The sequence below is a fragment of the Myxine glutinosa genome, chromosome 14 (genome assembly GCF_964187855.1).
Source record: "Myxine glutinosa chromosome 14, kmMyxGlut1.1, whole genome shotgun sequence".
Lineage (NCBI taxonomy): Eukaryota > Metazoa > Chordata > Myxini > Myxiniformes > Myxinidae > Myxine > Myxine glutinosa.
Window position 1 is genome coordinate 33,964,946 of NC_136274.1, and position 23,965 is coordinate 33,988,910.

Sequence of the window (23,965 nt, forward strand, 5' to 3'; positions counted from 1 at the left end):
GGGGAGGTGCAGGGGACGTGGCTGTAGGGATGCCACGCACTGCGACCGTGCCCCCCAGGGCCGAGGTTGTGTGTGCGGTAGTGTGTGTTGTGGCAGCAAGTGCTCACCACATTGGCCAGCTGGGGCTGCTGCAGCTGTGTTCCTCGCAGGGGGGCCGAAGGATGGATGGTGGGTCGCACCCTTATGGACACTCATGGGCCATGTTGGCGTTTTGACTGCTCACCTTGTCCCGGTGACCCTTGCACGGTAGAGGTGCAGAGCTGTCGTGGCCATAGGTAGTTGTGTAGTGATGATCACCGTTGGATGCGGATCCACATACCTGCCAGTGTAGTGGGGACAAAAGAGAAATTTGGAAGTATTTGGTAGGCCCAATGTGAAATTTTGGGATTGTGAAGGGTGGATGACGCTCTTGGACCTGACCAACCTGCAACTACCTGCACTTGAGGTGAGTGCTTTGAGGAGTACTGTCCCAGGCTTCAGGATTTGCTTTGGAAATTGGGGACATGTAAATTGGAGTTGGGAGGCGGGTGAGAGTGATGACATGGCCGGTGAGGGGATGGAATGGGAGCCACAGTGTCTTGTGGGTGGCGTATGTTTTTGTATTGTGGTTACGTGTTTTGATGTGGTCGTGAGAGTGGAACCTGGAGAGTGTGTGATGATTATTGGAGATAATGAGGGGTGATAATTGTGCTTTTGGAAATGTGCTTTTGGGAAGATGTGATGGTTTAAATGTGAACTGGGGGAATTTCACATGTAGCAGGCCATGGCAAGCCTTGTAACACCTTTTACACCATCTATGGAATTGTACTGAATTGTGCTGAGTTGTGTGGAGAATTGAATGGCAGTGGGGGAGGAAGTGTGTTTTGGGGACCATGGGTGGGGAAGGTGTGTGTGTCCGCAGGTACAGAGCAAGCTCTGAGGAGCGATGCCTGCGGGCCCCCCTCTGCGGCAATTACCCCTGGCAGCCGGTGGTAACTGGAAATTGGAGCTCGTCGGTGGAGGGTCTGGTTGGGCGCCGCGGGGTGAGGAAGTCCCCCGGTGACCCGTGTTGCTGCGTGAAAGCAGGAGGCAAAGGAGCCTGGTGTGTGTGGAGACCCTCACCGGCGAGGTAACGGCGGAAAGGGGCTGTTGGGCTGTCACGGGGCCAAGAGGTAAAGGGGGGGGGGGGGGGGGGCAATGAATTTGTAAGTCGGTTGACTTGTTTTTGGGACTGCGGGCACCACAGCCTGATGCGCCCCCACCATCTTTTGTGCGGTACCTCCCCGCTGCCTAGTTGAGGAATGCACACACACGTGAATGACATCAATGCCATGGTCCTGCAGGGGGTGTATTGGGAATAAGTGCTTTGTTGATTTTTGAAATGCCTTGATGACCTATGGAATGAGAATGAGTGGTTAAGGGGTCTGTGTTGCATGAATGTGGGCGAAATCCACCGAGCCGTGTCACTCACCTGTAACATCTGGACAGGGCCCGTGGAAATTTAGTGGGATGCATTGGGGATGGCCCCGCAGGTAAGGTTGTGTCTTGTGGCATCCACCGGGGGACGCGGTCTGTAGACCGGGGTATGTACAAAGGTTAGAGTTTTGAGTTTTGGAAAGATGGTTAAGTTTTGTGGTTAAGTTAGTGTTGTGTGTTGTTGTTTCCTCCCTCCACAGGAACAACGAAGAAGATGTACATACTTGCATGATGGTTAAGGGGTTCAGCATGTTAAGGAAGTGTAGGTAGGTAGTCCGACTCACTTCCCACAGCCCTTCCTGATTTATTTCATAGGTTAATTAAGTGTGTGACAGTAAGTGTTAAGGCTGGAATGGTAGCCCTGCGGTGAACCTTGCAGGAGCTACGGTTCCAGGGGGGGGGCTGTGTTATGAATTTGGTAATGCAACATCTAGAGCTAGGTAGATCTGAATAGGTAGGTATTCGGCTGTCGTGACAGGGACTCTACATGTAATAAGTTATTGATGTTCAGGCGGTTGTCGGGGTAAGATGTATGAGTGTGGATCTACCTGGAGATTCGAGTGTTAAATAGTGAGGGATTAAAGGTAACGCCCCTGTGAGTATCACCTAGTAATCAAACCTTTGTCCTTTATGGCACTGCAAACCACATAAACATTAGTTAGGTCCTTAGCGCAACATTAAATAATCCCCTTTCCCTGACAAGGACTTCGTAATAAATTGACAGGAAACCAGGTCAAAAACACCGCCACGATTGGCCGCCACCGTGTACACCTCCACAGGCCTACAAACCTGGCCGGCACGTGTTATGCCAGGACCGCAGGGTCGCGTAACGGGGGAGATGTCAGGAGTCGCGGGAGGCTTTGATTGGCTGAGGAGTGCGCAATGTGACGTCATCGGCCACCAATATAGGCGACGGTCGGACGCCATTTCAGGAGTTGAGTTGAGTTCGTGGCAGGCACTGGGAGACGCAGGCAGGCACCAGAGAGTTGAGCGGTGGTGGAGAGTTGGAGAGGACACGCCATTCCAGTCGCAGTTCGAGTGCAGTTCGGGTTGTAGGGAGTCGCAGGAGACACACGAGAGCACACCCAGTTGGCACTGAGCAGTTCGTTGGCACTTGGCTGCCAGCACTCCCGCGTCGAGTCGAGTGGAGTTGAAAGGAGTCCTTCCTGTCCCTGGTCAAGTGGAGCCGCTGGCCTGCGTCGGACGCGTGGTGCTTGGAGCGAGGGGCCTCGTGGTGTGCGATCGGGCCGGAAGGAGCGGTGCTGGACACCAACAATACAAGACGACAAAGACAGATAAGCCCGATCTCCGCGTATATTTTGAACGACGGGACGTGTTATTTTCGTGATTAATCTCCCTCGTTTGTGTTTGCTGTCAGTCGTGTGGGGACGTCCCGATTTAGGTTTATTAGAATTATTAGATTTACCGGCGGGCTTTTTCACTGGCTTTACTTTTCCTAATAAACCCTTATATTACTTTTTGTACATAATATCTGAACGCAGTTTTCCTGGGTGTTTGATTTTAATAGATAAGGTTGCGGAGCCTTCGCTGCGCCCCGCCATTCCGCGCGTTGGTGTTGAACTTGAGTCCGCCATTGAGTGTTCGCCTCGGGAGTTAAAGTCTCGCAAATCGGTCATCCGTAACTGTGGTGTTAATCACGGTTACGCGACAATATTGTCATGTCAGACGGCCTCCGTTAACATGGACCGACTGATCCAGGGTTACAAGACCCCTGTGAATGATGAAACGGTGTTAAAAGTGCTGCATTCAATCAATACCTTGATTCCTTAAGAGTCACTCAAATGAATCCAAACCTGGCGGTGTTTGTCTGGGGAAGCAGGAAAGTGTTTCTTATAATTAAAAGGGGGGTTTATTAGCAAAGTATTTGTGGAAAAGGGTAGACAAGATGCTCAATAAATGGAACATATCTGGTGGTCATCAGACACAAGTATGGATGAGGGAACACACAATCTTATGTACAATGGAAACAAAGGCCTAATCCACGAACTGCACTGACAAAACCAGATTCACATGACAAAGGGGGAACAGGCGAGGACTTTAGGCTGGCCCGGGCTGGTTGTGGCTGTGGGATGATGTGGCACAAGGCTAGTGTGCACAAAGTGAAATGCAGCTTGGCGCATGAAGAATGGCGATGGGGAGTGAGCACAACGAGGGATGCAGAGGAGAAGATGGCAGCCAGGTAGAGGGAACAATATCGCTAGCATGTCCACCTCGGATAACAACCAAAAACAACAGAGCACACCCTTGCATGCGCAACAGTTTTTTCCCATCCCTCTCGGTACCATCCAGGACGAGTTTCCATTGGCCACATGGGGCGGAGCTCTTCCCAGCATCTGCCCCGCCCCCATCCAGGACCCCATAGCATGCCAATAACATACAAGGCCGCTATCTCTTGTTCCTTTTTATCCCTCAGCAAAACTGCCATGCCTGTTTGTGGTGCTTTCAAAGCATCCATAAAGTCCTGAAAAGCTTCATTGTAGCACTATTGGTGTCTTTGTGCCCAAAGTCCTCATACAGCCTCGCCCATACAGAAGCTCAGACATAGCACAACCTCACTCTATGTTGTTCTAATATTCTGATTACCGCCTTCTCGGCACATGTTTAACCCTACGACGTACCTCTGGCAAATACCTAATTCTAATACAAGGGTAAATCTAAGTTTTGCGATCACATGGTCCATGCTAAAGTCTTAATGGGATGTATATATGGATCCAACCCCCCATTCCACGTAACAATATTATGTTCTTTAAAATGTCCCAGTACAGAACATGACAGCCCAAGAGACCAATCCTCAGAGGACACACTCATCAAACCTGCCAGGATACTTGCCTTTGAACCCATCCTGCTGCTGTCATCATCCAACACTGTTACTGACATTTATTATCACAGGAAGTTTTCAGATGTATGATTATGTCTCCATATTTTGTGTTAACAGCAGCAAGTACGTTAAACGTTTAAATGTCCATGAAATTTGTTTAGAGGAGAAGGTTCAAAAAGTCTCCACACTAACGAAAGATCACGAAACATTGTCCGTTACATCTCTTGAGCCGAGCTGCTGAAGCTCATTACAACAGAATGTGTTGCTGTACTTAACCGGAGATTACATAAGGCCCGATCCTAACACAGCAATCCTGGATGATGTGGATCAAGAGATGTTGAGTGGGATTATTTTGAGATGTTGTTTGCACATATCCGTTCAGATTTGTTTTCAACAACCCATGTGATCTTAATGAGCTCCAATTGCAGTACAGAGCTCGAACAAACAGACAAACCTGTCATGTATATGACCCCATTGGGCATTGCGGAAGTTCGAAGACACACCAGGAATCACATTCCTCAGAACCTTGAGGGGGAATTCAAAGTCAGTTTAAGAATATTCCCAAATGAACATGGTAAACTTCTTGTGGACCCTGATAACTTATCATTGATGGAATTGGCTTTGGAGCACATGGGAATCAAGTGGAAGTTGCAGTTCTACAATTAAAGTTGTTTGGTACGACAGAACTTTAATATACAAGAAAACAAACACGACATAATGACAATAACACCGAAGCTTTTCGTGCTGTACTCTTCAAGGCGATTCATAGCAAAGAGACCGGAAAAGATGATAACGAGTGCATTTATATACATGTCTAAGTAACCGCGACACCGATTGGTTCTTCAGTCATGACGTCATTGGTGTTCTGAACGCCCATTGGATGACTCATTCACCACTGTCCCTGGCACCGATTGGCTGAAGCGGAGTTGTCAGCGATGACGCACCATTTGCATCATTACCTTGGACAGCGGTTGGGTAAATACCTTTAATCTTTCCGTGTTGAAAGAGAATGAGAGAATTTCGCTGCTATTGTCATTATATCGTGTTTGTTTTCCTGTATATTAAAATTAAAGTTGTGCTGATCATACACGGATTGTACAAAAGGTCACTCTCTACATAAGCGAGGACAGAAAGGTTTCACAATCACAATCAGACTATGGCTGGCTACCACATCCAGATGAGTTGGACAAGGACTATCAACCCCTACCATCCTTTTTTTACAGAGTTCATACAGCCACTTCTGTCATGTGATACAGAAAAGCCACCATGATCCAGAGTACACCAACTCTCCCTTGGCCATGGTTGTGTATATGCCATTTGTGGGTGGAGGAGGGGCAAAGTATAGAACTGCTAAGCACATTGTACTTCCCTGGTCAGTCAAGGCATTCACTGGAAATGTAGAAATAATAAGAATACTAAACTTCCTGAGGCATGGAATTTAATACTCCCAACTGGAAGAAATAGAGAATGGATTATGCCTCAAAAAGCTTGATGAAAAGAGGGCCAAGGCTATACCTACTTCCAAACAACATTCACCCGGATGTCCCTACACCTCTCGCATTTCATAATACCAGCAACGGTACCCGCCCTATGGGCGGGCTTCAATTGGGAAGCCCAAATGAAAATGCAAAATATCAGAAATTGAAGGCTTTTTTATTTTAAACGATTTATATAAACATCCGTTGAATCATATCACACGCAAATCATCAAAATCTAAACGGTACATGGCGCCCATCTTGAAAAAAGATTGAATTCTGCAAAACGGAAGCGGCCGCTACACGTCTTTCTCAGTCGCACGTTTATGTGTGAAGAGTGCGCGCCGAATCTGTGACACGGAAGCGGCTGCTACACCTGTTTCTCAGTCGCTTTGCACACGCTGCCATGTTACTTCGGGGCCGCACGTTTATGTGTGAAGAGTGCGCGCCGAATCTGTAACACGGAAGCGGCCGCTACACCTGTTTCTCAGTCGCTTTGCACACGCTGCCATGTTACTTCGGGGCCGCACGTTTATATCAGAAGAGTTCGTCAGGAGTCGATCTACTCTCTCCTGGTACGTATAATTTCAACAAAAGCCACATTACTGTTCATATCGATAAATATTATTCCATCGTGTTTGGAAAAACTGGAAAATTGGAAAACTTGGAAAAATAATATAGCCTATTTTACTCCCAGGGGTCCCAGGAATACCCACTCAAAATATCGTTGCAATCGGTTGAGACGTTTTTGCGGTACCTTCGAACGGACGGACAGACATTTGGTGAATTATAGTAAGATTGACCAGGTGGAAGAAACCTTGAGCGGCCGAGGAAATTCTCATTGTGTTAATGGCATCGCGGTGCATCCAAAGTGGTCTACAGCTTGGAGGTGGTTACAGATGATATCTGTTCACCTTAACCGAAGTATCACAACAACACCCATTCTATTGCAGCCCTACGATGCTGGTAATCATGTCGGGCAACCAAAAATCAAAGCCTTGCCAGTTGCTTGTGATGGTGCGTTCCAAAGAGCACAGTTGAACAACTGCATGTGGTCACCAGTCTGCCAGGTACAGATTAACAAGCAATGCATTAGTGCTTTACCTGCTTCAACATCTTGGCAAGAGATCAAATTCCTGTCATTCAAGACATTGTTAGTTATCTAGCAACAATGGATGCATCAGCGATGGGGATGAACAGAGTGAATGAGGTCATCAACCAAGTCCTTAAAACAAGGGAAGCTCTTGGCCTATCGAAAATTGTCTGTGTATTTGATAGGGCAATGTATGCCAGAGCAGTGGATATCACCTAGAAACACCCAGACAAATTTAGTCCCATTGTTCTGAGAATGGCTCTTTCATACCATTTGCAACTTTTTGGGAATAATAGGGAAGCAATTTCAGGATACAAGTCTCCATGACCTTTTCGTAGAGGCTGGGGTCATCGCTAAGGAGTCCATCGACTTAGTTCGTACATACTTGTACGAAGTACATACTTGTACGAAGTTTGACTTAGTTCCCTTCAGTTGTTATGAAATTATTGTGGTAACAAAAACCCTATTACAAAAAACTTACCTTTGACCTCTTGATGCAGAAATCTAATCAGTTCATCTTTGCATCATAATATATACGTATATCAAGTTTGGTCAAAATACCATCACTGGTTCACAATTTAGCTCGGTAACAGACTTTTTATCTAATAGGACCTCTGATCTATGACCTCTTGACTCCATTATCTAATCATTTAATCTTTGTGTCATTATACATACTTGTACCAAGTTTGACTTAGTTCCCTTTAGCAGTTATTGCATTACGAAAACCTATTACAGAATTTGACCTTTGACCTCTCGACACCAAAATCGAATCAGTTCATCTTTGCATCATAATATAAAATTATACCAAGTTTGGTCAAAATCCCTTTGTTGCTTCACAAGTTAGCTCGGTAACATAATTTTTACCTAACAGGACATCTGACATTTGACCTTTGGCCTCTTGGCTCCAAAATCTAGTCAGTTGATCTTTACATTATTATACATACCTGTACCAAGCTTGACTTTGATCCCTTCAGCTGTTCTCAAGTTATAAACCTATTACAGACTGACCTTTGACCTCTTGACCCCAAAATCAAATCAGTTAATCTTCGCATCATAATACGTACTTGTACCAACGTTAGTCAAAATCCCATCACTGGTTCACAAGTTATCGTGGTAAAAGGATTTTTCCTAACATGACCTCTGACCTTTGACCTTGTGACCCCAACATCAAATCAGTTCATCTTTACCTCATTATGCATATCTGCACAACGTTTGACTTGGATCCCTTCAGTCGTTCTCACTCAAGTTATCGCGGTAACGAAAACCTATCACGGACGGACGGACGGACTGCCAGACAGACAACCTGGAAACATAATGTCGGCGGAGGCATAAAAAGGTGAGGGAGATAACACAGTCATCAGATCTCAGCCATCCTACCTTGAGCAATCACATATTCGCAGAGATGAAGCAGATGTCCAGTCACTTGTTGACCTGCCACAAAATGAATGGAACATGTCTGTCTATCTGGCAGTGGCCAAACTGAGCACAATCAAAAAGTAGATGCTGAAATTACGACATCTACAAATCGACATCTAGAAATCGAGAAAAATCGACATCTAGAAAAAAAGTAGATGGGTGGGGGTGGGGGAGAAGGAGGGGTCAAAGGTCAAAATTGGTACGGGTACAAATCATTATACCTTTTGTCTTACCAATACCTCTTTATTTTGATCAATGCAGACAAAACTTGGCAAAATGGGGCTTCACCACAGCCTCTACAGACTAAAGCAGGTGGGTATTCATGGTGTCGTGTCATTTCAGGTTACGGGGGTCATTGAACAAAATTTGGCACAAAAACGTTTTTGACCTGACGAGTCTGTATAGTCAGGTGGATGGAGGTGTAAGGGGGGACTAAGGGGGAGGGGTCAGGGAGTAATTTAATTTGCTTGCTAATCTCCGCCATTTTTATTCTACTAATTATGGCAAAGAAAATTATGATGAACGTGATTTATAATTTTGTTTTTTGTGTTTTGAAAATTGGTTTTCAAATCCCTTTCAACTGTGTGGATGTTTGTTTTTTCGCCACTTTGCGGTGCCTCTGCCATATTATAAAAATCGGAGTTTCAGATGAAACAAATGATTTGTGTTTGAACAGAATCATCAAAAACAAAGTTTCCTTCTTTGTGGGGAATGTCGGTGAGAAGGTTTTGCAGATCATGAGCTTTATTTTACTGAAAGATCATTTCAATGCTGATCTTGCTGACCTTGCTGGCCTTGCTGACACACACGTTAATGTCACAGTTGCATCGTCTAAGGACAAATTTTTGAAATCTTCTCCCTTTTTATTCCACTGATCCCAGCCAGCGAGTTCAGTTTGAGGGAACTGGGCCGTGGGGCCGCCGCCGCCGCGGCCCTTTCGGCATGCGGGGCCCGCAATCAAGACTCTCGCCCGATGGCGACACCGTTCCCTCCTAACCTCGGCCCTGCCAGACCGCCCAGCCCCGGGGCCAGCGATGACGAATCCGAGGTGGAACGAGGACCGGGCTCCCCGGGGATGGACGGACCGGATCTCTGGGGACGGCCCGGTGTTGCGGAAATCGGGGGTCAGAGATCGGGTCAATCCAGTCGAGCCAACTCGGCACTGACCCTCACCGACACCGAGCAGGAGAACAACCGCTCCGATTTGGAGAGTGGTAAGATGCCAACATGCCTGTTAGGTTTGCTATTGATCTGCCTCACAATGCGCTTCGCTGCCCCAAGAGCTGCTTATCTTTGCTGTTTGTCTGCTGGCCGGCTGGTGAGCGACCTTCTTGCTTTCCTTTTTTACTTGGAGAATGGAAGATTTTTCAAGTATATTGGTTGCTCTTGTGTGTTAGTCTGTCTGTCTGTTTGTCTTCGTCTGTTTGTTACTTGGCAAAATTTTTTTTTTTTCAAAAAAAACATTTCTTTTTGGACAAGTTGGTTGATCACTCTTGTTTGTGTGTTTGTTTGTCTGTCCGCTCACTTATAGTTGCCTACAGGTTACAATTTTAAACCGATCTTCACGAAACTTCACCAATCACTTTCACCAAAATCCTATTAATTTTTTAGGTCAAAAGGTCAATAGGTCAGCCACTTTTTCCAAATTTCTAAAATCCTCAATTTTCATCCGATTGACTTGAAATCTGAATCGGATTTGCATATTACCTTGCTGAAACCAACCAACTATTTTTGAGGTCACACAGGCCAAAAGGTCAACACAGGCCAAAAGGTCAACACAGGCCAAAAGGTCAACACAGGCCAAAATGTCAACACAGGCCAAAAGGTCAACACAGGCCAAAAGGTCAACATTGGCCGAATTTCTAAAATTGTCAATTTTCATCCGATTAACTTAAAATTTGAAGGCGATTTTCATATTAGTTAGCTGAATTCAACCAGAAACTATTTTTGAGGTCAACTTAGGTCACAAGGTCAACATAGGCCAAAGTTCAACCACTTTCTTTCAGATGTCTAAAATCCTTAATTTTCATCCGATTGACTTGAAATTTGAATAGGATTTTCATATCAGCGAATTGAATTCAACCACCAACTATTTTTGAGATCAACATAGGCCAAAAGGTCAACATTGGCCGAATTTCTAAAATTGTCAATTTTCATCCGATTAACTTAAAATTTGAAGGCGATTTTCATATTAGTTAGCTGAATTCAACCAGCAACTATTTTTGAGGTCAACTTAGGTCACAAGGTCAACATAGGCCAAAGTTCAACCACTTTCTTTCAGATTTCTAAAATCCTTAATTTTCATCCGATTGACTTGAAATTTGAATAGGATTTTCATATCAGCGAATTGAATTCAACCACCAACTATTTTTGAGATCAACATAGGCCAAAAGGTCAACATTGGCCGAATTTCTAAAATTGTCAATTTTCATCCGATTAACTTAAAATTTGAAGGCGATTTGCATATCAAGTCACTGAATTCAACCACCAATTAATTTTTGAGGTTAAAAGGATGCTCTATTGAGTGCCATGCTACCTTGTTCTCTTTTGCCAAGTGTCGCTCGATGAGTGATTTTTCATCTTTTTGTCTGTCAATCACCGACAGGTCACAATTTTAAACCGATCTTCATGAAACTTCACCAAATGGTAGAGTGGGACATAAGGAAGAAACCTTTTGATTTTGAGATCAAAGGTAATCTTGAGGTCGAATTTCTAAAATCATCAATTTTTATCTGAAAATCGTCATTTTTCATCCTATTAACTTGGAAATTAAACAGCAATTACATAGTGCATCATTGAGTTGGGAAAGCAACTATTTTGAGGTCAAAAGGTCAACGGTCGCCTCATGGTCAAACTTCTAAAATCATCAATTTTTATCTGAAAAATCGTCACTTTCCATCCGATTAAACCGAGCTTTGATTAAGTTCGTCAATTTAAATTTCAAAGAAATGGACAATTTGATGTGCTCTGCATGACGTCTTTCTTGTTTTTTTTGTTTTTTTTGATTTTTTGTATACTTAGTCGAGGCTCGTATAAGATCTTTCTTTCAGTTTGTGACAATTCTTCTCAAAATCCCCAGCACAGAGCTCGGTAAACAATACGGTGGTTTATTCACGCATCATTGTGATGCGTCATCTCACGTGCTGTGCAAATGTGCATGCCACCTGCATTGAAATCTATACGTACAGTATATATACATTTTAAATGGCAACTCATTCACTTTTCATCAACATTATCATGATGTCTCTGTAATATACATCGCTGTTCTCGTGAACGTCCGCTCCTATGGCAGCTGGAGCCATATCTTTGATCCTGATGTTTTTATGGAGCACAATTTCCCGACTAACATAGAGGCCGCCTGGGGATTTGTAATTTATCCCTGATAAACTGTGCACACCAATGGCAGAAAGATTGACGTATTTAATTTATGACTGATTAACCCACTCCACAACTCCCCAACCCCAACGGTGCCTGCCTGTCAAGCAGAGTAACGTCCTTCACAACGGATTAATTAACCACACACACCAGTGACAAACTTTCTTTTGTAATTTTTTTTCCAAATATCAAAATTCATTTCAAAATTTTCAAAAAAAATTCAAAACAAAATCCATTTTCAAAATTCATGTTTTTTTTTCAAAATTCATATTTTTCCCGTGATTGAATGTCGTCTCGTCTCGGACGATGAATTTGTGTCTTCTGACCGGTCGTTTACGATTTCTGCTTTTAAACGGCCATGTTGACTTCCTGGCAGACACGATTGGTAAGTCCAGCACTTGGAGCTCAAGATATCTGAGCCACACCCACCGAAAGTTGTCATCCGGCTAGAAGCTGAATCCCAGCAATGCAAAGTGCAAATTGGCACCTGAGGTGTGACGAGCAGGCTGGGCGTGAGTGTGTGTGTTTTTGCATGTTGCACCACTGCGTCTGCATTGTGGTTACGGCAAACGATCAACAAGCAGTCTTCCTCTGCCTCAGCAACCTGTCATGGTGGAATGCCTGGGTCTCAACTGCACAGCATGTCGAGGGTTGCTTATTGATTTTAGTTTCCAGTAAATCATAATTTATTTCAGTAGTTTTTTAAAAATATATAACATGATGATTGGACTGTATGTAATTGCTTGCTATATTAATTACGAGCAAAAGTACCTGGCGTTGCCTGGTAACAATGAGTCGCTTCCTGATGGGAATATGATTTATGCAATCTGTGTCCATCATCAAGAGGGAATTTTAGAAATAGATCGCAGGTACAGTGGACTCTGATGCAGTGGAGTGACACCCTATCCCATGGAAGTTACACTCACAAACTGCTTACGAAGTACCAGGGTATGCTTCTGCAATTTATTTAATAAACCATTCGTGTAAGACGATGACATTCTTTTGCTCCTTCAGCTGACAGTTTCGTTCAGTTTCGTTCAGTTTCAGGAAGACACACAGTAAAACACACACACACACACACACACACACACACACACACACACACACACACATACATACACACACACACACACGCACACACACACACAGTAACACACACAGTAACACACACACAGTAACACACACAGTAACACACACACACCGTAACACACACACACACACACACACACACACACAGTAACACACACAGTAACACACACGCACACAGTAACACACACACACATAGTAACACACACACATAGTAACACACACACACACACACACAGAAACACACACACAGTAACACACACACACACACACACAAAGTAACACACACACAGTAACACACACACACACACACACACACACACACACACACAGTAGCACACACATAGTGACACACACACACACACAGTAACACACACACACACACACAGTAACACACACACACACACACACAGTAACACACACATAGTGACACACACACAGTAACACACACACACACACAGTAACACACATGCACACAGTAACACACACACACACACACACACACACACACACACACACACACACATAGTAACACACACACACACACACACAGAAACACACACACAGTAACATATATATATACACACACACACACACACACACACACACACACACACACACACACACACACACACATACACACACACACACACAGTAACATACATACACACACACACATATACACACACACACACACACACACACACACACACACACAGTAACATACATACACACACACATACACACACACACACACACACACACACACGGTAACACACACACCGGAGCCAATCTCGTATACGGTATAGCAGGATGTGTATATCTATCACCGGCACCGATCTCGTATATGGTAAAGCGAGTTGCATATATCTATCACCGGCACCGATCTCGTATAGCGAGATGCGTTTTACCTTTAAAAAAAAACAAATTTAACAAAGTTAAATAAAATCAAAACTAACACCAGAACAAGAATCCCAGCCTCGCTTAAATAAATGCATATACACACTTATATCCGAATCCAGATTTTGATGATAAGCTTCAATTATGTAATGATTAATCAATCGTTTTTCCAAGGCGAGGCATGTTTGAGTAGGCCGAAACAAAATGGCGGCTTAAGAACCCAGCGAGGTGCAGTGGGCTGACCAAGATGGCGGGCCGCCATATTGGTAAACCACCACATCGGGTTTTTTTTTATTATGAGCACCTCGTTAATCATCTTCAAAAAGGATGTTATAAAACACTCAAACACCCAGTTTTCATCCTCGCGATCTGCTGGAGGTTCAGGTGTATGCATGCAAAGTTTGGGGCCGCTAGGTTTCATGGTTTTGGAGTTATGGAGGAGACAGACGGATGGACGGACAGACGGACACTGCCTATAATTAATTATAGATATATTATAGATATCTATCTATATATTATCAATTGTATAAATCATTGCTATAATCGTTATGAATATTTCCATGATCTTATCCGCATTAATCTTTGTGTGTATCATTATTATGTGGACGGAGTTTATGTTTTTACCCCTGTTTGTCTGTCTGTTTGTCTGTGAGGAGGATATCTCAAAAAGTTGTGGATGTATATGGACGAAACCTGGTGGACACATTGGGCGCGTGGGAAGGCCGAATTGATTCGATTTTGGTGAACATCCGCATCCGGATCCGGATATAAGAATGAATTTTTTTTTTTTTTGTGATTCTTCACCATCGAGTGATAGGGCCAAAAACGATACACACCATGATACCTATAGAAGTTATGGACGGATTCTGATCAAATTTGGTGGACAGGTTGGGTGTGTGACGGGGAATAATTTATTAGATTTTGGTGAAGATCCGAATCCATATCCGGTCTATCAGTGGGATACAAGTCGTAAAGTAATCAGCCTGGTGGATGTATGCGCTCTACCGAGTGCCTTTCGAGTTATTATTATTATTATCGTTGTTCTAATTGTATTACTTGCACATGTCATCATGCTTACTTCCCTTTAATTACTCCACTAATATATTTTATTTCAATTTTGAGTGTACATAATTTCCTAATTGGGCCAGAAAAAAAAAAAGAGTATTAATATGTGAGTGCTGCGGGCAATAGGCAGCACCGACTTCCAATGTAATATATTTGTTCTCCTATAATGAAATAAATAAATCCCTTGGTAAGAAACTAAAACATGAACAACTGTATTGACGTCATTCTTCGTGTCATCAAGAGCTAGAGTCTGATGAAGCTGAAAGAGAGATATTTTGGTTTAATGTATCTTGTCGTTGCTGTTAATGAATCCAAATCTGCGAGCGAATACTCAAACCTCAACTTTCGTAAAATAAAAAAAACTCAGCTCGCACCAAAACAAAACTTTAGGAATATATGATAGGATTTCCAAACACATTTATGACCTATATGGGATTTCCAAACTCAATGCCACACACACACACTCTCTCTCTCTCTCTCTCTCTCTCTCTCTCTCTGACACCATCAGGCACATACAAAACGCCTCGCAGGACTACATCTTAGCTGTATATGTGTGAAACTCCATCTTACTAACAGATGCGACCAAATTAATGAGGTTGCCTGCAATTAGCTATGGGAGTCACGCTACGGAGGGAATGGCAGAGGAACCATCTCGGAACTTCTGCATGATTGGTGGAGCCAGCAAAGCGGATTGGTGCCTGATAATTGGGTTTCTGCCCAATCCTGCGTTGTCCTTAACCGTCAAAGCTCCAGTGGGGTTCACGCCATCACCGCATGGCCTTGTTGTAGTGTTTCGTTGTTCGTGCGTGCCAGGCTAAACCCCACAGCTGTGGGACATGATGAAAGGTGCGATGCGGTTATCAGGAAATGGGAACATTTTAATGGAGACCTTTAGAGGGCCCAAGGGCTGCATAAGGCCGCGTGGAGGCGACCTGGCAGGTGAGACATTAGACGTTTTGCATTGAGTTCAAATTGACTCGGATATGCCATTTTAACCTGGGAGGAGGTGTGAGGGCGGATTTGGGGAGGGGAGGGGAGAGGCCATGGAGCTAAGATTGATGTTTACTAGTCTCGTTTGTCGAGTTTATTAATGTGCCAACCAAGACCTGAATGAGGTATGTTTGCTTGATTTGTAATTACTATAGTTGTTTAATTATCAAAAGAGTGATGTGCATGTGTATTAAGCAATTGCCTCCAATTAAAATCATCAATTAGTACAAAACCATGGATTTATTCTAAACATTATGCTCAGAAGTTGCTAAATGTCGGTTTAAAAGGGAGTAGTGAATGCTATTCCCCGCTCCATGGAGTTCACGTTCAAACCGAATTCAAATCGAAATAAAACATGAGCCATTGTATGAATCGTGAATTTGAACCTGTTATTTGTCTAACAAGCTACAACTACCATTTTATTGCATGTGAGCGTATTACAAGACTACCCAGATGTCCCACTGAACTGAACTCTATTTACTTTGATCTTTCATGTATATCCACCGAAGTTTGTACTTTTTGATTCCCAATTTATTACTTGCAAAATCGAAGATTTTTCAATTATATTCGTCGGTTGCGTTTGTTATTCTGTCTGTCTCTCTGTTACTTGCTGGAATATGTTGATCGGTTGGTTTGTCTGTCTGTCTGTTTGTTTGTCTGTGCGCAGCACTACGTCTACACCGTTGCACATAGAATCGCCAAACTTTACACACATATTTGTATTGCCCTGGAATAGACTGTGCCCAATTTTTAACTCTCACGGCCCAAGGCCTCCATTATGACATCATAATTTGATAATTCGACAAGTACAAAACTTCATCCGATCAAGATGCAATTTCTTGAGCGCCAAGTGGGATAAACTGGGGGAGAAAAAAAAAAAAGATGACATCATCGGTCACGTGGTTCGGCCGCCATCTTGGAAAAGCGGAAAAACTTTGCACCTCTATATCTCTGAAAGTGCTGAATATAAAAAATTGAGACATGGCTCATTGTAAAGAACTCTCCATGGGGAATAAAATATGTTAATGATGATGTCATAGGTGCCTCCATTATGACGTCATAATTCGACAAATACAAAACTTCATCCGATCAAGATGCAATTTCTTGAGCGCCATGTCGGCATAAACTGGTGGAGAAAAAAAATTAATGATGACGTCATCGGTCACGTGGTTCGGCCGCCATCTTTGAAAAACCGAAAACTTTGCACCTCTATATCTCCGAAAGTGCTGAATAGAAAAAATTGAGACATGGCTCATTGTAAAGAACTCTCCATGGGGAATAAAATATGTTAATGATGATGTCATAGGTGCCTCCATTGTGACGTCATAATTCGACAAGTACAAAACTTCATCCGATCAAGATGAAATTTCTTGAGCATCATCAAGGAATAAATTAGTTAAAAAAACAAATAGTGAAGACGTCATCGGTCACGTGGTTCGGCCGTTATATTTGTCGAAAATGGCCGATAAAAAAGTACATTCCGGCAAGTCCTCGGTCTCTGACCGATTTTTCATATGTTTGTCTTTGTTTGTCACCGGCCTACAGGTCACAATTTTAAACAGATCGTCACGAAACTTTACAAGGTTGTAAAGGTCGTCACAACTGAGAAGCTTATTGGTTTTGAGGTCAAAGGTCAAAGGTCATCTGGAGGTCAAATTTCTAAACGCGCCATTTTAAATCCGATTGACTTGAAAATTGAACAGCATTTGCACATTGAGTCACTAAATAGGGAAGCCAACTATTTTTTGAGGTCAAACGGTCAAAGGTCAACTCAAAGTCAAACTTCCAAAATCATATTTTCATCTGAAAAATTATCAATTTTCATCCGATTGACTTGAAAGTTCAACAGCATTTGCATAGTGCATCACTGAATTGGGAAACAAACTATTTTTGAGGTCAAAATGTCAAAGGTCAACTCAAAGTCAAACTTCCAAAATCGTAAAATTTCATCTGAAAAATTATCAATTTTCATCCAATTGACTTGAAAATTTAACAGCATTTGCATAGTGCATCACTGAATTGGGAAACCAACTATTTTAGGTCAAAAGGTCAAAGGTTAACTCGAGGTGAAACTTCTAAAATCATCAATTTTCATCTCAAAATTATCACTTTTCATCCTATTGACCTGAGCTTTGATCAAGATCATCAATTTTGATCTTGATAAAATGGACAATTTGCTGGATCAATTGCAACCTTTTTTTGGGGGGGGGGGGGGGGAAGGGGGTGGATTTCTGCAATTATCGTGCTCTGCATGACGTCTTCCTGTTTATTTATTTTTGTATTCCCAAATGTTCTATAATGTCTTCTTGGAGTTTAAAAATATAAAATCTAACAACTCGAAACTTTTCCTTATCAGCATTGTGTTTTTTTTTAACCTTTTAAGGTCTCCCTCTCTCCTCCATCACCCGTTAATGATCCCCCGCCCCCCCCCCCCCCACCCCCCGCCTTCCCGCCATGCTCTCCACACCATATCACGACTCATGTGAGTTATAGTCATTCTGAATGTTTCACAGTGTTAAAATAAGAGAAGCAACAATAGGTGGACTTTATCATTGAGAATTTTTTTATTTTAATTAATTTACTGAACAAGCATCTCCAATGTGGGGAAATGTAACTTGTGTGAAGAATACATCCATCAACAAGCCTTTAATACAGCACCGCATAGACCATCACGTCCCAAAAGTGCAAATTCACTGTCGAAATGGGACCTGGCCTCATATGAACTAGGTTTTGAAAGCTGTCTCATTTCTAAAACCACCTTCATACTTTTTTAAAATTTATGATAAGGGGGAATTGTTGTTTTCTCTCAAATCCATATTCCTTTTGCGTTTCATTTACTCTGCCACCGAAAGTGGATGGAGGTTATTGTCCCCCGTCGCACAGCGGAGCGAAAGGGGGACTATGGTTTTCCCCTCCGTCCGTGTGTCCGTCCGTCCGTCCTTCCGTCCGTCCTTCCATCCATCCGTCCGTCCCTCCGTGCGTGTGGGCGTGCGTGTGTGCGTGCGGACGTGCGTGCGTGCATAAGCGAAGGACCGCATTCGAATTTGGTGTGTGGGTGCAACCCACGTCAAAATCCAAGATGGCCGCCGCCATGTATGTCTGATGCCATGTATGTCTGAACCTTGTGAGCGAAATATCATATCATAGCATGTTTTCTGCGTCTTCCACTTTGTCAACTCACATCACTTCCCTGACGGGAGACCGAGGCGTAACGCTTGTGTTTTCACCCCTATCTCTCTGTGAACAGGGTATCTCAAAAAGTTGTGGACGAATTTTGACGAAATTTGGTGGAGAGTTTGGATATGTAGCAAGGACAGAATTATTAGATTTTGGTGAATATCCGAATCCTGATCCGGATATTCGAATTTTAAAGTCATTGTTCACCATTGAGATCGAGATAGGACAAAAAGCAAGATATAGCACGATATCACAAAAAGTTTTGGACAGATTCGGACGATACTTTGTGGACAGGTTGGGTGTGTGACAAGGAAAAATCGATTCGATTTTGGTGAAGATTCGAATCTGGATCTGGATCAGAGCATTTGTTCAGTGATTTTTCACCATTAAGAGACAGGGCCAAAAACGATTTATAGTACGATATCTCAAAAAGTTATGGACGGATTATACCAAAGCTTGGTGGATGAATTGGGTAGGTGACAAGAGCAAACCGATTAGATTTTGGTTCAGGTCCGAATCTAGATCCGACCTATCAGTGGGATACAAAACGTAAACTGTTGAGCGTGGTGGAGGTATGCTCTCTACTGAGTTCTGTTCTAGTTTTTGTCTGCTTTTGTCATCTTTCTATTTTGGTGACATCCAGGTGGTGTATACACTGGAGATGTGTTATCATTGCTGATTGAGTAGCATGCTTTATTTATGATTGACAATCATAGGAGCTTCCAGGCTTTGATGACCCCATTAAACCCCCTTTGTGCCATCAGTGTTACCCCATAAGATTGCTTTGTGCTACCCCTTAAGATTGCGGGGAAACAGCATCCCTCACCTTAGGCCTCAATAACACACATTCCCATGTGGAACGCATGCACATGCTCCAGCTCTTATTCCTGCCTTCCACTTATTCGTATGTAATATGTAGATAGCCCCTTGTATCTGTTCTCTTTGTGACCTCAAATTTTGGGATGACAGGAACTTCATTCGTTCTGCTGATCCATCCCAAGATGCTCGGTGGAAGAAATAGAAACAGTTGCACCGAGTCGGAGCTCCTTCATGTAACGACCGTATTTCACATTTATTCGATGATCGAGTGATGCAGATGCGTCGCGTTCATCTCTTCAAACCGAGGCTTTACGAACACGCACGAATAAAAACAAGTGCAACCTGGTTGTGATTGATGGGATTTAATCACACACTGATCATATCTATTTATTTCCCATAGTTAGGGCTCGTCGAGGACATCAGACACAACTTACAAATGATCGATTGATACATGTGATTTTCTAAGTGGTGTCTGGTATTACCTGCAGTGCCATATTGATATCACGAAGCTCTTTCACTCTCCTGTTTATTTTTCTTTACGTCTCGCAGGTAATTTTTAATCATTCAATCATCTTCACCAAAATCTAATGAATTCGTCCGAATCTGTCCAAAACTTTTTGAGATATCCAGCTCACAAACAAACAGACAGGCAGACAAGCAGGGGTGAAAAGATAACCTCTGTCCACCTACGGTGGTGGAAGTAAATATCTTGGTCCAAGTACTGTCACAAAAACCTGCTGTGCAGCAAATAGGACATTCAGCCTCACTTCCCACCTGCAAGGCAGTGCGATCCACGATGCCATCCATCCCAGGCAACGCCAACATCCAAGCTGCCCAGGTGGCATTCCATTTCCACGCTAATCAAAACTAGATATGAGCAAGTGAGCAATGGCCCATCCTAGCGACTTCCGTAACCCGACTTTGTTAACGTTGGAGGAGCAGCCTGCCGAAGAGCCTCCAACACAAGCGTTATGCCTAAAGACTCCACATTGTTGGAAGTTCCTGGTATATTGGGCACAAGGGGATTGAAGTTCCATATTTTTTATTTCTTCGCCGAGGAGGGAAGAGAGACAGGGCTGCAGATTATTGTCAAAAAGTGCCTTAAAGATGGCGGAACTGGCAACTAGCTTCCCACCAGCTACTTTTGGTATTTTTATAAGGAAGGGGCCTTGACAAGTTCACAAACCAAAAATACCCAGAATGCCTCTGGGGGAACATGCTTAAATGACGTCATCAAAATGGCTGCCAAAATTGTAAAGTTTGGCATTGTGTACAGGTGCTGACGTGGTACCTAACCGTTTATATAGTAGTTTTTCTGTCAAGAGAAAAAACATCACCCTTTTCCTGGGATGAACACTTTCATTTGTGGAGAACCAGAGAATAAAAAGAAAGGAATAAAACTTCCAGCAGCGAATATGAAGCCAGCAGAAGTTCGTGAGAATGTGCTTACAATTGTTCTGATTACAAAAATGATTCCCAAATACTTCACCGTGCAGTTAGTATTATTCGCAGAGACATAGAAAAATTACAACCAACAACTGAATACCCTAATACCCAAGAAATTGATCTTAATGCATCAGCTGCGTTTAATTTAAATATTATTTAAATATTTAAATTAAATTATTAAATTAAATTAAATGCATTTAAATGCATTGCATGCATTTAAATGAATTAATTATTTTAATATTATTTCAATATTATTTAAATATTTAAATTAAATTATTAAATTGATTTAAATGCATTTAAATGCATTGCATGCATTTAAATTAATTAATTATTTAAATATTATTTAAATATTTAAATTAAATTATTAAATTAAATTAAATGCATTTAAATGCATTGCATGCATTTAAATTAATTAATTATTTTAATATTATTTCAATATTATTTAAATATTTAAATTAAATTATTAAATTGATTTAAATGCATTTAAATGCATTGCATGCATTTAAATTAATTAATTATTTAAATATTATTTAAATATTTAAATTAAATTATTAAATTAAATTAAATGCATTTAAATGCATTGCATGCATTTAAATTAATTAATTATTTTAATATTATTTCAATATTATTTAAATATTTAAATTAAATTATTAAATTGATTTAAATGCATTTAAATGCATTGCATGCATTTAAATTAATTAATTATTTAAATATTATTTAAATATTTAAATTAAATTATTAAATTAAATTAAATGCATTTAAATGCATTGCATGCATTTAAATTAATTAATTATTTAAATATTATTTCAATATTATTTAAATAATTAAATTAAATTATTAAATTAATTTAAATGCATTGCATGCATGCACGCATTTGCAATGCATGCATTAAAATTAATTAATTATTTAAATATTATTTCAATATTATTTTAAATATTATTAAATATAATGAATAATATTATTTTTCAATATTATTAAATATTAATATTATTAAATAGAATATTTAAATCAGATGCTAGTATCATTTTATTACAGATCAGGACACAGGGACCCTCAATGTAAAAATAAAATACAAAAACTTAATAAAAATGGAGGCCATCTTGATGACGTCACTTGATCATGTTCCCCCAAGGGGATTCTGGGTATTTTTGGTGTGTGACGTAGTCAGGGCCCATACTTTATTAAAAATATCAAAATTAGCTAGTAGGAAGCTAGTTGCCACTTCACCCTCATTTTCATGCTCAATCTGCAGCCCGAAGAGAGTTCAGCGGAAGAAATCTTGATATTTATCATTATTCTTTGTGGGTGGTTAGTAGGGCCTACTCTTCAGTGTTATCAAAGTGCAAAATGTGTCTCCATTACCATAATTGTTAAAATGGGTTTATCGAGGGAGAAACTGAATCGTTAACAACTGCCCACCATGGAATTAGAAGGTCTGCATCATGACTTGAAGCATCTTAACACACTGTATATCATATGGGATGAATGAGCAATATATGGTATGCATAATCTGGGAGTCGGTGAATGAGCAAGACCTAGAATAACCAAGATATGGGGAATGAAAAGGAAGTAAAATTGTGATGGTGTGTGGTATGGATGGCATCGATGAACAAGGATGAAGGAGAATAAAGAATGATTGATGTGCTGAGCGGAAGCTTGGGAACGAAGGTACCATCTGATTGGGTGATGAGGCTTCAATTAATAATTAAAAGGGCCATTCCAGCTTTTAACTCTCCGTGTTTCTCTCCCCTTGTATCTTTCCTGCTCTTGTATACAGACTCAGCCAAAAGCTTTTCATTCTGAAGCTTATTGTTCCTGCTCTTGATGCCATTAAGGCAGAGATGCATGTCCAAGACTTGAAGCGTTGAAATGCTGTCATGAACACTCCAACTGTAGTGGTTGTTGATCATTCTCTCTCTCTCTCTCGCTCACACCCTCTCGCTCACACTCCCTCCCTCGCACTCCCTCTCTCCTTCATACACTCTCTCTCTCTCCCTCGCACCCTCTCTCTCCCTCGCACTCTCTCTCTCTCTCCCTCGCTCTCTCTCTCTCTCCCTCGCTCTCTCTCTCTTTCTCTCTCTCTCTCTATCTCTCTCTCTCGCCCTCGCCCTCTCGCTCGCACTCTCTCCCTCACACTCTCTCCCTCGCACTCCCTCCCTCGCACTCCCTCTCTCCTTCACACACTCTCTCTCTCCCTCGCACTCTCTCTCTCCCTCACTCTCTCTCTCCCTCACTCTCTCTCTCCCTCACTCTCTCTCTCTCTCTCTCTCTCTCTCTCGCTCTCGCCCTCTCGCTCGCACTCTCTCCCTCACACTCTCCCTCGCACTTTCTCCCTCGCACTCTCTCTCTCCCTCGCACTCTCTCTCTCCCTCGCACTCTCTCTCTCCCTCGCACTCTCTCTCTCCCTCACACTCTCTCTCTCCCTGGCACTCTCTCTCTCTCCCTGGCACTCTCTCTCTCTCTCCCTCGCATTCTCTCTCTCCCTCGCACTCTCTCTCTCCCTCGCACTCTCTCTCTCCCTCGCACTCTCTTTTTTCCTCACTCCCTCGCACTCTCTTTTTTCCTCACTCCCTCGCACTCTCTCTCTCCCTCGCACTCTCTCTCTCCCTCGCACTCTCTCTCTCCCTCGCACTCTCTCTCTCCCTCGCACTCTCCCTCTCCCTCGCACTCTCCCTCTCCCTCGCACTCTCTTTTTTCCTCACTCCCTCGCACTCTCTTTTTTCCTCACTCCCTCGCACTCTCTTTCTTCCTCACTCCCTCGCACTCTCTCCCTCTCCATCAATCATGTTCCACTATTGAGAGGTAATGCTGTTCTACGCACAATATTGT

The 23,965-nt window shown here is 42.4% G+C and overlaps 1 protein-coding gene across 1 annotated transcript in view; it reads left to right on the forward strand.

The window, feature by feature from the left end:
* Positions 1-23,965, forward strand: part of LOC137439600 (teneurin-3) — a 449,998-nt gene that overhangs the window by 46,412 nt on the left and 379,621 nt on the right. Inside the window, exon 3 of the mRNA XM_068135512.2 lies at positions 9,160-9,492. Coding sequence (XP_067991613.2) covers positions 9,160-9,492 — 333 coding nt within the window. The remainder of the gene's footprint in view (positions 1-9,159; positions 9,493-23,965) is intronic.